Genomic DNA, 15,397 nt, shown 5'->3' with positions numbered 1-15,397 from the left:
TCAGCAATGGAACATGGCCTTGCATCCTGGATACTGAATGAAAAACAGATATGTTTGGTTTTTTTAAGAAAAGACAGTAAAATCAAACCTAGAGCTGTGTAACTGTCATCGTTTTTGCTGACATCGTTTTTGCTGACACAGCCATCAACTGTGTCATGAAACGAGGCAATTCTTGCACGGCCGTGTCATTCATAATTCTGGCTGCCCTGAAAAGCTGCAAATCAAAATGTGTCTGCTCTGAAAAAGCTTCTGGGGCTCCATATGATGGTTGTTCTTAATCATCCCATTTGCCAGCTTGTCTTAAACTGGCAGGGGTTTAAGAGGAGAGCGGTTGAAGAACTCCAATTCCCAAAAGGCTTTTGCAGTTTTAGAGGGAAAACTTGGGAAATCAGTTTGGTATTTCCTGAGGTTCAGAATGCTGAAGTTTTCTTTCCAACATCCAATGACCTCACGAACACCAGAAGTAGGTTGTTCTGCATTTCCTGTGAATATTTGTGACGTCTTAATTTTCTTGCCGAACTTGGAATTCATATTTTCATATCTAAATAAAAGCTAAAAACCAAGGAACGTTAACTTCTTTGGTAACTCACGAACACTGAAGCTTTTAGCTATGCATAAAGTGTAGAAGCCTCATGGCAGCCCATGGAAACTTTGGACCATCATCTCCTTCTCAGCTTCAGTCATATCCTGGTCCATTGCAATATCCTCTTCTCTAGTGCTTCTCTCTGCGTGTGCTGTGTCATACATGTCAGGACTAGATTATTAATGCTTAACTCTCAAGGCAAAATGTAGCCTAAATGTTCTTTAGATTAATGAAGCGAGATTAAATAGCCTTAAAAGTTAAAAAATTATGATCCTAGTTATGACACAAAATCCAAAGATCTATTTTGAAGAGATTTTGAGGTGTGAATTTGGGCATTTGGCACCTGAGGTTAGGAAGGCAGGTAGGGATGAGAAACAGAAAAGTATATCAAGTCCCACCTTTCACTGGCATGTTTTGTGTGGTTTCCTTTCTTCTGTGCCCTCCTTTTTATTTTATTATTTGAAGGCATTGTGGGTTTTACTCCTATTTATACTTAAAAATATTTTGATTATTTTCATTTTCCCCACAAAAACATTTTCTGCTTGTTTGCAGAATATTTTATTATTGTCTTTTGTGACTCTTCAGACTTTTATTTCCTGTTCCTACCTATGTATAATTCATAGCAATCAGCAATTTTAAGCTGTAATAAATACATGAATCCTGTCTTTACGTTTAACATAGTATCCAAAGACAGATGAATACTGATGGCCTTCCATCAAATAATTTATTTCTTTTGATTCCTGTATACTTTTTAAGTGAGTGTATGTCTTGATGTGTATTGTCTTCAGCAAGGTGAAGGCACAAACTGAAGAAACAAAGGTTTCTTTCACACAAATCTATGTTTAGGAAGTGTGCCATTTCAAAACCTTTAAATGTCCACCAGTCTCACTTGTTCTCTTTCTTTGGGGTATGGATGCTATTGAAGGTTTCACTGTTCACTGGTTATGTTAAACTCAAGGCACAGAACACTAGAACCAGACCAGGAGAAGCAGGATTGGACCCAAAAGGACTAGATGGAGAGCAAGTTAATCTAGTATTTGTAGCAGAAGCAAAAATGATCATAATGTTTTCCCTTTGTTTAACTTCCTCACTGAAACAGCCCTGGTGGAAGTTAGGGCAGAAAGTATTGCTGTGCCTACTGTCAGCATTCTTTCTGAATATGTAGTGTTTCCTATCCTTGGGATAGGAGCTCAGATATGAGCAGCAGTGATGAACAGACAGAATGTCTCCTTGTGATACATGGCTTGAAATGTGATGACTGCAGGTTTGGGCTGCCATCTCCCTAATATTTTGCATAAGGACCTAATAATTTATACTTTGAGAGCTGTATAGGTGAATGCTGAAAATAAGAAAGCAATTAAAATTCTACTATACCCCATGTAAATTATATATATTGCCAGTGAAATAGCTGGATAAGTCCAAAAGAAATGTAAATTTCCCAGGTCAGCCCTCTGTATTTATTACATATTTTGTTGTCTGTGGAATAGATTCTTTGGAACAAGCAGGTTTATTTAGGGGTTTGTTTGTTTGTTTGTTTGTTTGTTTTCATGAGCATTCACAACAATGTCAGTGCTCTGAAGTAAGAGGAGAAAGCTGGCAACAAACTTAGAGGTGAAATGAAGGAGTGAAGCTCTACAGGGAATTTTGTTCTTCTGGGAATCCATGTAATGGTACAGAAGAATTTGGTTAAGTAGGCTGAGAGTTCATCTGTTCCTACTGCAATCTTATCTGTCAGTGTGAAATTTTTTCTGCCAAAGGTCACCAATGCATATAAAATTGCTATTCTCATGAAAAATACTAATAATCTCTCCTTTTTAATCTCTCTTTTTTAATTTCACACACAGAGATTGGTTTGGCCAGAACTAGTGTTAGCTAATACAAGTCTAAATTACTGCCAAAAAAGCTATTCTATATTATACCAAATGAGAACCTGGCTCAAAACTCTTACTTTTTTTTTTAATATGCCCCTACATTTCCATGAATGACTAATTTTTCCATAATTTTTATCTTTGTGTGGGCCTCTTGCTAATCCTGCAGGTTCTCACCGTGGGTTGATGATTTAGTCTGCATCACTCAATAGTTGTGTATGTCTTCTGGTCTCCAAGATACAATGGAGACTTGATGGTGAAGGCCACTGCCAAATCCTAACAAACTACTCAAGTATTATGGGCCTTTCCACGTTTCCTTCTTTTCTGTTTTCCATTGTGTAGTTCTAAGTCACTGGTCTCATTACCCCTGCTAAATTGTTGTAGATCACTCAAGATTTCACTACGTCACTCTTGCTCACATTTTCACCTTTTCCTTCACCATCTGTTGATCTCCACATTTCTCATTCTCTCCCCAAGCCTCTGCTTGGTCTTTTTTTTCTCTCCAAACTGCCTTTTAGTCACCAATGAGTTATCTGTCCAGGCATTTCAACCCTTGTTGCCCTGTTTCAGATCACTCCTACTTGCTCCATTCTAGGTTTTGCCTTCAGAGAAAGGGTTGATGAAAAATGGGTTTGGAAAGGGTTTGATATTGAGCAACATCAACCCAGGGATTACAGTTTTTGGAGCTTATAACTAAAACCTTTGAGGCAAAGAGGAGTTTAAAAGATATTAGATAGCAAGATGCTTATCTTTCTAAGAATGCTGAACTAATCAAACCAAATTTCATGTGTAAATGAGCAAGCAGCCTGTTGTGCAGCCTTTCCCAGAGACCACCTTTAACAACCTTTTATTTTGAGACAGTTCTGAAGTGGGAGCCATCAATGTACATGTCCAGCTTTAGTATGTCTTTCTTATGTCTCACTACTTGGCATAGTCAAAGATTGTAAGAAGACTTCATTGTTAAATAATATATGTGTGGGGTTTAATTTCAAATTCCTTTTTGTCTCTCTCTCTGTGTTTTTGCATTCTATTTTTCTTTCCTTTCTTCTCCTTTAGGCTGTAAGAGAAAAATTAGAGCCAGATGATGCTTTGATGTATGAAGAGGATCTGGATGATGATGACTGTGGAGAAGCAGAATTTGAGGAGACCATGAAATTAAAACTGCTGCGTAGAATTGCCTTCCTAGCATCCAAACTGAGGGAGTTTATTGGCAATATGATAATCACCACTGGAAAAGTTGTTGTTACAATTTTACTTGGTTCAGCAGGTTGGTGTATTTGAAAAATTTCCTCAGGAGCCCATTAGATTCTGCGTTTAACAAATGAATTCAGCACTTTGGCACCTGCGGGAGTAACAATGGAAATTTTTAAGGGAAAAGAAATTGCTGCTGATTTTATTAAATTAACTCCTTGGCAAGTATTGGAATATGCTGAGTTGCTTAATTTTTATGTGCTGATACTGTGTGGCCGTGTCATTCCGTTTATGATTTTCACAGTTGCTGTTATAACCAAATGGTGAAGGGGGAGCATATTATAAATTACTATATATATTGTGTGTGTGTAATGTATACACACACACACATATATATATATACACACACACACATGTATTTAGATTAAAGTGAATTCATAGATTTTGTTTCATCTCTTCTAAGTGTAAAAAGGAACTGTATTCATGTAGCCTTCAAAAAAAAGTTGTTTGTTTGAGCAGGTAGTGTGTAAAAAGAGTCATAAGCAGACTTCCTCTTGTTTTTTTTATTTAGTTGGTAACAGTAGTTGTTTTGATGTTCTATAGCCTACCTTTTTATAAGACATTTGATTTAATACCACATAATCAGCTACAGCCAGAACAGAAGTGTACAAAATTACTATAGGTTGTAACTACTGAATTCAAAATTAGATCTTGGAATTGTAGATTAACACTTATCTGCCAAATCACATGTTTGAATGGAGTGATACATATAAATGTTACAACTTAACATATGAGTTGTCAATATATGAAGTATAAGACAACAGTACAAAAAAGTTTGATACTGAATGATGAGATTGGAGGTGTGCCCATTTTAGTAAGGCAGGTTCTTTCATTAAGGCAAGAGTGCTACACAATCTTACATGTAGCCAAATGGAAAGTAATGCATCTAAAAAGATAAAAAATAAGTGGGCTACCATAGGGCCTGACACCAGGGAAGAGAGATGTCATTAAAAAATCTCAAATAAACAAAATCAAAAAGCCTGATGTCACTCTACATAGGTGAACATCATCCATGTTCAAGGGGAAGCAGAAGGATTGTGCAGCAGTGGCAGGGGGCAGTTTCTTCTGAATAGTGATGGGCATCTTGCCTGTGGAGCTCCAACACAAGCCAAGAAGTGGGAGGTGTTGAGAGTAGAGTTACAAAAAATAACTCTTGAGGTTTGAGAAGCCTGTACTCTCGAGAGAGACCTTGAAGTATTTAAGTTAAATACTTCCCTACTTACCGTGCCAAAAAGATGAAGGGTGACTTGATGCAGCCCAAAAGAACTGACAAAGATACAAAGTGCTTCCATTTTTTAAGGTATCTCATCTAGTAGAATTGATAATAGGAGCCAACAGTTAAATTGTAAACCTCGGCAGTTTCAGGCCAGAAATAAATTTTGTATTTTTCACAGCCAGAGTAACTGGCCACAATAAATAACTTATTTTAGGATATTGTGTATTCTCATTCTCCAAAAGTGTTGGAATAAAGACAAAGTGTCTCTTTGTAAGAAGAAAATAAATAGTTACAGGCTTGAGGCAGAAATTTCTGGGTGAAGTTTTACAGCACAATAGGTGAAAGCTTAAAATATGATGAGAAAGATATGATGGTGAATCTCAGGCATATAACTGTAGATATCAGTCCTGGCAATGCCTGGACTCAGCTCAGCTCAGGACCATCCCTGGAAGGGCTGCTCCCAAAAGACATGTCAAAGCAGCACCTGGAGAGGGGCAGGGCCAGCAGGCACACTGGAGCTATGGGGTGACAGGAGCCTGCAGGTCTGTCCCAAGGAAGTTGGCTCCTAGACATCTACTAGTTAAAAAGCCTAAAAATAAATTTAGGCAGGGACCCCTGCTAGCTCCAGGACTGTTGCTTCAGAGAATCTACTGGGCTGCTCTGTTGGCTGCAAGCTCTTAGGTAATTTTCTCATAGCTGCCACTCTTAGACATGAATATCTTTCCTGCTTCCTAACTTATTTTGGCAGGCTCCCAGCAGAGCACTGAGTCCCCTTCACCTACACCTCACTGGACATTTTCTGAAGTGGCATACTCAGCTACATGTGCAAAAGCAAAAACAATACACATGTGTGTGAGAGCAGAGTCTTTGTCATATGTAAACTACACATTTCTAGGAGTTAACAATTTTTTAAAAATCAAAAATTTACTGATTATTCTGTAGATTTTCTGTAAAGGTCTTCATTTCAATATATGAATCAGGGTCTGTTTTGTTTTACTATGTCAAGGTATTTCAATATCTGTATGAGAAGGTTTTCACTGTTCATCCATCATGCCACTTTAGCACCTTGTACTCAAAAGTCAAACACTGGTGTTCTCAGGCAGAATTAGCTGCCCTTGCAGCCACTCCACAGTTTTTCTCCATGCTTTATGAAACATCTTTACATAGAGAAAAATGCCATCTCAGAGGAAAGCCTGGAGAGTGTGTTCTAAGTGCTGAGATATGGCATAAGTGAATAGAACAAATAAAAAAAAAAAAAGAAGATCCTTCTAGCCTCAAAGTTAATAGCAGTCTTTAAAACTAATTGTAATAATTACCAGAAAACTAATTTGATCAAATTTTTAATACACTTCTTATCAAATTTTATTTTTAACAAATGCTGATTTTTTCTGTACTTCTCCAAACACTCCATGGTTTTATTTTTACAGGTATGATGGTGCCATCTTTGACCTCAGCTGTGTATTTCTTTGTGTTTTTGGGCCTGTGCACATGGTGGTCCTGTTGCCAAGCATTTGATCCGCTGATATTCAGCTGTCTGTGTGTATTAATGGCTATATTCAGTGCGGGACACTTGATTGGACTTTATCTGTACCAGCTACAGTTCTTTCAGGAGGTTGTTCCACCAAAAGATTTCTATGCCAGGTGAGAAAAATTCCTTTCCTGTTTAACTGTGGGCACAGGATGCAATGCTCTGTTGTCACATGTTGATGCAAATGATCTTCCACATAATGCTTTAACAAATGTTACACATACCTTCTTGTTCAGTCATGGGAGAGTCAAATATTTTCAGATGGAATGGTTTTGAATGATAGCGTGGAAAGTCCACACTGGGTAATTGCAGGCAGAGAACTGGAGCAGGTAGGAGGGGAAGGTTACTTTTGGTTTTTTTTTCTCAGTGTTCCTCAGTTGTGAGTGTGAATGATTGGGCTAATGCAGGAAATAAAGGAAATTGATGGCAACATTGATACAAGGGCAAATGTACAATTGCGTGTTTGTTTTTCTGGTAGAAGAAAATAAATTCTCTGGTATCTAATGTCATAGCATCTTAACTGGAGCAAAATGCTTTTGTGGTGCCACTCTTGTGTGCAGAGGCTGAGGGCTGCTGGGGTCCTTCATGTACTGTGCATATTAGGCTGATGATATAAAAATTCTCTCTGGTCACATAGAATCACATAGAACATGCTGATCTTCATACCAACAGCTACTTACCTTAAGTAAAAAAGCAGCATTTCTAGTTACTTCTGCAGTAAATATTGACTGGCTGTGATTTCACTGACCCTTTAATTTTCTACACAGTGTAATCTAAAGTAAGATGAAGTAATGGATGTATTTTGCTCATTACTATTTTTTTTCTGGTGGAGTATGATGACAAATTTGCTTTTACGGTATGTGTTTTGAATGCTGTAGTAATCCTTACATTAAGCTAAATGTGAACATTAACTTTATTTCTAGTAAACCTCTTGTACCTTTTATTATAAGCTGAAGATGAAAGGAAATTAGAGGTACTGTGGAGAATAAATTAATTCTTTATCTCTCAATGCACTATTAAAAGCAGTAAAATTGAGCTATCTAGCTACAATAGCTGTTACTTTAGTAGTCATTTTGACATTTTATTTAAAACAGGTTGGTAGATGTGTGTTTTGTGATGTTGTAACTGCTGACTTGGGGAGTCTGATTGGGAGGGGATAACATTACCTGAAAAATCAGGAAAACCTGCTTAGTTTAGGTTCTTTTGTGCCACCTAGAGGTCGAGGTAGGAGAATGGATGATTTCTAACGCCAAGAAGCTGAAATGCTCTCAACTTCCCTAAACCTTTTATATTACTTCCTCCATGTGTTAAGAAAATAAAAGGAGAATGGCTTCAAAATTCTCAATCATTTGGCTTTGAGGATATCTACTCACAGTTTTTAGCAACAGACAGCAATAACATATTCTCAAGAAGAAATATGTGCTTCATACAATTTAGCTGCCATATGTGAAACTTTCTTCCTATGCATAATTTGTTGTCCCTTTTTTCTCTTTAGTATTTTTCCATTAATTTTTTAATTAATTAATTTTTTAGTTGTTTCAATTAACTTAGTCTCAAGATAATTGTTTTGAGACAATTATCAAGACATTGCTAATGTAGTAATTTCTTTAGTAATTACTTTTAGTAATTTCTTTTATTGTAAATAATGTGATTCTTCATTTTATGACAAAATTTTGTTCAATACAAATATGTCACTTTAACTTAGTCATTAATTTTTGAAAAAAATCAAGCTACAAGAAAATTGCCTCTGCCTTGGTGTAGAAAAGAAAAGCACCTTCAGAGTTTGGGTTAAAAACAAGTCGTAGCGTTGGAGTTCAGAGTATGTACTGACATTTTTGTAAACCAAAAAATGACGTTACCTTCCTGCAGACTTTCTCTTGAACTGGTACTGTTGAGTGCTCTGCCTTTTACATGGGAAATCATGTGAAGGACTGATGTTCTAAATTATGTGGGAAATTATGTTTGAATATACACAACAACCTATACACAACTAACACACAATGGCAGCAGAAGGAGCAGTATGCCTTGTTTTTTTATTTGCAGCTCTTTCTGTTGTGGATCTACTTTGATCTGCTTTCAGGGAGATGTCTTTGAAGAACATCAAGACAGTTGTTATCAGAGCTTGGAAGTGAAAATCTTAGTGTGAGAAAAGGTCACTGATGATTTTTAATGATCGAGTTGGGCTGATATATATGCAGCGGCTAGAGGAGGAAGAATAAGAGACACATATCAGAATGCTGCAGAAAAAATATTTTAGCATTTTGCATCCTAGAAGAAAATCAATACCTTGCTATTTTATGTATAATCTTGGTTTAAAGATGTGCTAAATATGCAGAGTTCCAATTAATACTAGCACATGACTTCCATAGACAAATTATTTGCCAAGAAAAGAATTTGATTCCCCAAATACTTTCTACAAGAAGGACTTTGAGGTGCTGGAGAATACCCAGGGAAGGACAACAAAACTGGTGAAAGGTCTTGAGCTGAAGTCTTATGAGGAATATCTGAGGGAACTGGAATTGTTGTGGAGAAAACACAGGGAGAAGCCTGGAGAAGGCTCAGAGGTGACCTTGTTGCTCTCTAATAGCAAGGCAGGGGTTGGTCTCTTCTCCTGAGTAAAAAGCATCAGGAAAAGAGGAAATGGCTTCAAGTGGCACCAGGGGAGGTTTAGATTGGATATTGGGAGAACTTCCTGCACTAGAAGAATTGTCTGCCATTGGAAGAGTCTTCTCAGGAAAGGGGTTGAGTCACCATCCCTGGAGATACTTAGAAGATCTGTAAATATGGGCACTTATGGACATGGGTTAGTGATGGATTTGGCAGTGTTTCTTTAATGGTTTGACTCAATGATCTTAGAGGTCTTTTCCAACCTAAATTATTCTGTGATTCCATAAGAAAGAAGAAATTTTATTTATCTGTAAATTTTTGAGGGCCCAATCCCCAGAATAAGCTCTCCTGAATTTCAAGGGGCAGATGTGAAAACTGCTCCTGTTGGGCTGCTGGTGGACATTTTTTTTCTCAGCAGAATGTAAGTCTGGTGTTTTAAAAAGCTCCTTTCTGGATTGGAGTTCTCAAGTTTACAAGAAATGTACAAGTGGTTTCTCTGATCAATAAAATATGTGGTTTTTTTCTGAATAGTAATGCATTCAGCTTGTCAGATTATCGATTGATTTCAGACTAAATGAAGTTAAACTACACCCAAACAAACCCAAAAATTCTCAAGTTAACAGTATTATTCAGCTAAGACTTGCATCATCCTTGAGCTGCTCCTTCCTTTCAAGAACTCTACAACTCTAAATTCACCATTTGTGATTGTAAGAAGTGACTGAATAATGTCACCAGAGGAAAGCAGTTTTCTTGGGAGGGATAACCTGACATCTGGAGAATTTACATGTTTTGCCCTGAAACCTTATGGGATTGTGCAAATAAAGTACTTCCCCCCCTCAAAATAGGATATTGTGATACCATAGCCCTAAGTACTAGCCAGAGTGATATTACTGGACATGGAGGTGTTGCTGTCCCACAAAGTTTCATGTCTGCTGCTGTGGCTGTCTGGATCTGTGATGTGCAGATAGAAGTGGCATAAACACAAACATGCTGAAGTGCCATGGAGTGAGCACTGGGATCTACAGATCGAAAAATGCACAGTGTACTGAAAAGTCTGAATATAGCTGGTATATCAGGGGTAGGCACGCTGCCAGCAAACCAGTATTGCAAATTGATGCAACATGTCAAATATTGTAATATGAAAATATTGCAAAGGTGGGAAAAACTAGCAAGAAGTATCAATTTAAAGCAAAATTCAGAAAGTATCATGTTCCTACCATAGAATTATTTTCACCCAAGTTAGTAAAAACAAGTCAATAAGCTAAAATGACTTTAGAAATTAGTTACACAGTTGTCACAGCCTGAAAAAATGCACAGTAATATGTTCACCATTTTTCAGATTGCTGCCTCCTTTCTTCCTGATATTATTTATTTTGGCAAAAGAATGTAATTGGGGAAATGATAAGGCCTTGCCAACATGAAGAAATAGTGTCAGTGCAGTGGTATGAGGTTTGTCCTGAGTCAGTAGAGTTATTCCTGTCCAAAACTGTAATATGCTTATAAGCATATTAATTTAAAGATCCAGCAATCCAATGTAAATTAAAAGCTGTGTGCTTTCCTATAGTTTAAGTCTGTCTTGCTTGTAGTTTTCAGGCAAGTAATATTCCTAATAGTTTAAATACAACTGGTTTCATCTATAGAAGGCACCTCCCTTACAAAATGAGGCAGACCTAGGAGTCCAGGTAGCGTCATCCACCTCACAGTGGTACCTTATTTCACACCTTCTTAAGTGAATGGGAATTTGGAATTACACAACTGATTGCTTTGCTGCAGTGTGAGTTGGGAAGTCTAGTCTAAGGAGTTTTGTTCAAGAGGAAATTTTCATCTGAAAGATGTCTATAAATCTATTTAAGCAGGACTTTTAAAATAGGTTTTACAGTGACTAATAATAAGCCTACTTAAATTACTCTTTTACTTTTGGAGAAAATATATCTGCTACAGATGGTAGATTTAGGGTATTCAGTTTGTTTTCATATTAATTTGAGAAGAGCCCAGTCCAAAATTCTTCCTTTGGACTTCCCTGGAAGCTTTGACACAGATTCGGGTTTTGTAGTCCAAATACTCTGTTCAACCAGGGTTATAAATACTTAAGCACTGTCTCAAAAATGTTCCTGGAGTTGTCAGATGAGGGTCAGATCAGATCCAGCTGTAATATTTTTTCCTAAGTTAGACACTAACCTTGCAAATAAAATCCCATTAGGAGAGCAGATATTGCCAAAATAGTGAGCTGTATCTGATTGATTACCTCTGCAGGGCAGGGCACTGATCTCCCTCTCTGCTGCTGCTTTTGTAGCTCCACGGGAGCCAAGAGCTGGGCAACATGTTTCACCTCAGCTGCAGCCACTGTTAATCCTTGCTGCAGACCCTCTTTGGCACCTGTCTGAAAGGTGACTCACCTCTGAGAGGCAGAATTTTCTTAACCTTGTAGGAAACTGAGGTTTTTGGGGTTGCCTTTTGACTTCGTCACAAGCCAGTGTTTGAAAGGATGGAGTATTTAAAGCTCATTTATGTTCCTACACTGAGCTGCCCTTTGGCTGCAGTAGCTTTCATGCCTTCTGCCTGGTGTTTTTAGGTGCTTCTCACCATGGTACTGCAGTACCACTGCCAGGACAGAGGCCAGACCCTTGGATACTTGCCATGTAAAGACATTGCACTGCACTTGTCTGTTTACATCATCCTCTCTCAGCAAAAGGATGCTTGGCAGTTGCAGAGCATGCTCCAAAACATGCCACCACGTTGATTACCATGACCAGATTTGATTAGAGAGCCACAATTTCTCTCAAAGGAAGAGAATTTAGGTATTTGACCTTATTCTTACAGAAATTTGCAGCAGAGCTTCATGCTAGCTCTATAATTTAGCACATTTTAGGGTGTTTAATTCTACTTAGAATATTTTTCTCTATAGGCTTTCTCAGAACTTCAGCATCTTTATATCTGTTAAAAAATCTTTTGCAAAGGAAGTGAATGATTCTATCAACAGCTTAGAAATGCAAGTTCACTCTCCTATTGACAAAAGACAATAATCATCCTTGCTATTATAATCTCTTTCTAAACTATGAGCTGGCCTTATTTGGGCTCCCTTTATCATGAAAGGTTGGATGAGGAAAAGGCAAGAGAGGAACTAGTAAGTAGCAATTTTCCTGGAGAGCAGTCCTTCCCCTCCCCATGGCTTTGCTGTCAGCACTCACCATCACCACCCTGCTGCATCAAGTGCCAAATCTAGCCTCAGAATGAGCAGGCACAACTTAATTGATGTTACTGACACTGCACCCCAGGTGATTTACACCCCTGTCTTCCACTGGGCTTGAAAGGGGTGTAACATGTGCTAAGACCTTTTAAAAACAATGTTTTTCTGCATGTGGGACAGACCGATTTCCCAGTTGTGTTCTGCTACAGTGGTGAGCCTGCCACTGGTGAGACTTCAGGTAGCCTGGTGGGGCTGGCCCTGGTCACAGCAGGTTCCCATCAGTGGGGAGAGTGGAACCTTAGCACTCCCAACAACAACCACACTGCATCTGAAAATTGAGTGTAAGCTGCAAACATAAAAATCAGCCATTGTCATGTGACATCACATTGGTGAGCTGCCTCTTCCCCAAAGTCTCCTGCATCCAGATAGCTGTGTGTTGCACAGAGGCTCCTCTTCCTTGGATGCACTGAACTACTGAGGTGAGAGGGACAGAGGGCAGTGACAAAGATCTTAAAGCAGCTGATATTCTATAATAAACTTGCCTGCTGATTCTGATTCACCTGAATTGGGTGTGCAGCTGCTCTGATGATGTAGCCATCCCCCTTTTGCACACTCTCAAGTAGCTTTGACTCTTCTGTGACCAGCACACCTCCCTGCTAGCAGAAGCTCTGCTCATGGGTATGGTGAGACAGATCACTCCACTCCCCCATACACACCCTGGGCTTGCAAGTGGCCAATCCCAGCATTGACACTTGAATATACTCCCTGCCCCTCACAGCCTGTCCTGGGTGAACAGGAAAAGGGTGACTGCAAAGAAGTGATCTCTTAATTTTCTCTTGGTATTTTCTGGAGAACACGTATCTGCATTCTATGATTATAGTCCAAGTGCCTAAAAACAAGGACAGAAAAGAGACAAGAAACACTCTCCTCCTACCAGGTTTGTGTTCCTATTATTCTGTGATGTTAGGAGAGGTGGATTGTAATTAGCAAACTTCTTTTGGATTTAAAAGCTTGTTTTCTTGAGGTCTGCTCAAGAACAATGATCTTTGTACTCTGACACCACCAGAAATTGTGATGAAGAATATTTAACACCCTGTGTTTTCAGCTCAGTGTATCAACATTGACAAATGAATCATCCCACGCTCCTTGGAGGTAAAAAAGGCAGTCCTGAGTAACCTCAGTCAAGCACACACTGGGGAATTAGTGCTTGTCCATGCAGGGGCAGTCTACACCAGTTTCTCTAAACACTCACAGAGTAGAAGTGCTTAATCTCTTTTTTATGCTCATTAGCTGAAGTTTGGAACTTGCTGATAAAAGCTGAGCCAATCACGTTCAATTTATAACCAATTTAAAACCAGTTGTTATACCACTTTCATTTTGAAACTGGGCAATTTCCAAACATTTCCTGGGCATTATTGTTCATTATCCCATTATCTTCTTTTCCATATCCTGCTATTTTACTTTCTTTTTATGTTTAAAGCCAAATGGGAATCACAGCTTTTATTTCTGCCTTGCTGAAATGCAAGTGCACTTGCTGCTAAAAAGGAATATTTTCTTTGCTCATACTTTCTACTGCAGAACCTCTTGATGAAGGTATCCATCACTCTTGTGGTTTTTTTCAACCTGTTTCACTGCCAGCTGAGTAAGTGGAAAATCTCTTTATCCTCTGCACGCATCACTGAACCTAGCAGGCCGTCCCAATGTGACTGAAAAGTATCATCACTCCTTTTTCAGAGGTGGAAAAATTCCCTAACAGAGAAGTTAGATGAATCACATAACCCTCCCAAGATAGCCAGAACTTGGAATAAAGCACAAAGCCTTTGGCTGCAGTCTGAATCCTAGATCACAGACCAAGTTACCTCAAAGTTAAAATAGTATGAAGCTACACTTTAAAACAATTTCTGTTCTTCTGTACATGTCACTCTAAGGGGTAGCAGCAAAGCTCGTAGGCAGTTGCATGGTTAGTTGTTGTACCAGGTCACTTGCATGCTCTGGTCAGCCCCAGCCCACTTAATGCTGATGCTCACTGGGGTTATCTGAGCACTGTCTCCTCCTCCCTATGTGACTTCTGCTGAAGTTTTACCTGAGTTCTTCTGTTCTTCACCCAGCACCTGAGCTTAGGACAACAAGGCTGTCCGTGGTCTGCCCTGCTGGTTGAGTTTTAGGAGCAGACTGTCCCCCTTCTGCCTGTGAGAGACCTTCTGAGGTGGGGCTGCTGGCTCCTTTCCTTTCAGCAGCTCAGCTAACTCGCTTTGGGAAACCCATAGCCTCAGTCACTAATTTGCACAGAAAGCATTTCTTAGCCATGTCTTAGCCATGTCTTAGCTCAGCCATTTTTGAGCTGAGCCTTCTCTTCTGTGCTTGAGTGTCCAAGTTCACTCTCTCACAGGGGGAAGTCTTTGTGTCCATGGATATTTCTGAGCATGCCTTTGGCTTTCCCACACGACTCCTTAGAATCCTGGGCCTGTATTCTCATTACTTTCACCCCAGAGTAGAAGGTCCAACTGAACATTAAATATTTTTAATTTTTTCCATGCAGCTTGGGTGTTGTCCATACTCAGGTGGTGCTGTTTAGTATTAGTTGCTTTTCATGCCCCTTTATGGTCACAGGGAATATGTGTGTACTTGAGGAAGATGAGCAACTGGCAAATCACTGGTGCCAACCAGCCTTCTCTGCTGGGGTGACTGTTCTCTCTCCATCCTCTCATCCCAGGAAGGCTGCCTCACTTCTGCAGCCTCCATCCTTCAGCTACAAACCCTGAGTTTCCTCTGGTTTGTAGCTGAAACTATTTGGGGAAAAAGCCCCAAAACCCCCAAACTCTGCTGCATTTAAAATATTTTTATTTTAGTAACAGAAAAAAACCCAACTATTTGCCTTATTTTATTTGAGAACAAACTCTATTTGCCTAACCTAAACATGAGCCAGGCTGCTGCTATCAAAGCAGTGACAATGCTAGCCCTGGTGTGGAATAATCATGTTGATGGAGTTACTCTAGCTAAGTTACCAGGCAGGAGTCCTAAAGAAATTTTTTCTGCACCTTTATCCCCATTTCACCACCTTCTTGCTATCCTCTCTGGCAGTCCTCCCTGCGCCAGATGCTCAGATGTCTGATTGGAATAAAAAGCTACTGGAATCACTGCTTCAGTACATTTCTTC

At 39.1% G+C, this 15,397-nt stretch overlaps 1 protein-coding gene across 1 annotated transcript in view; it reads left to right on the top strand.

Annotated features, from left to right (window-relative positions):
- PIEZO2 (piezo type mechanosensitive ion channel component 2) overlaps window positions 1-15,397 on the top strand; it is a gene marked incomplete at both ends in the record, with an annotated part of 285,393 nt that overhangs the window by 165,689 nt on the left and 104,307 nt on the right. Inside the window, 2 exons of the mRNA XM_084204434.1 lie at window positions 3,508-3,718; window positions 6,346-6,559. Of these exons, the coding sequence (XP_084060560.1) occupies window positions 3,508-3,718; window positions 6,346-6,559 (425 nt within the window). The remainder of the gene's footprint in view (window positions 1-3,507; window positions 3,719-6,345; window positions 6,560-15,397) is intronic.

The sequence above is a fragment of the Fringilla coelebs genome (assembly GCF_963513975.1).
Source record: "Fringilla coelebs genome assembly, chromosome: 1".
Lineage (NCBI taxonomy): Eukaryota > Metazoa > Chordata > Aves > Passeriformes > Fringillidae > Fringilla > Fringilla coelebs.
Note: the sequence above shows the minus strand (reverse complement) of the source record. Positions and strands in the feature narration are given on the sequence as shown.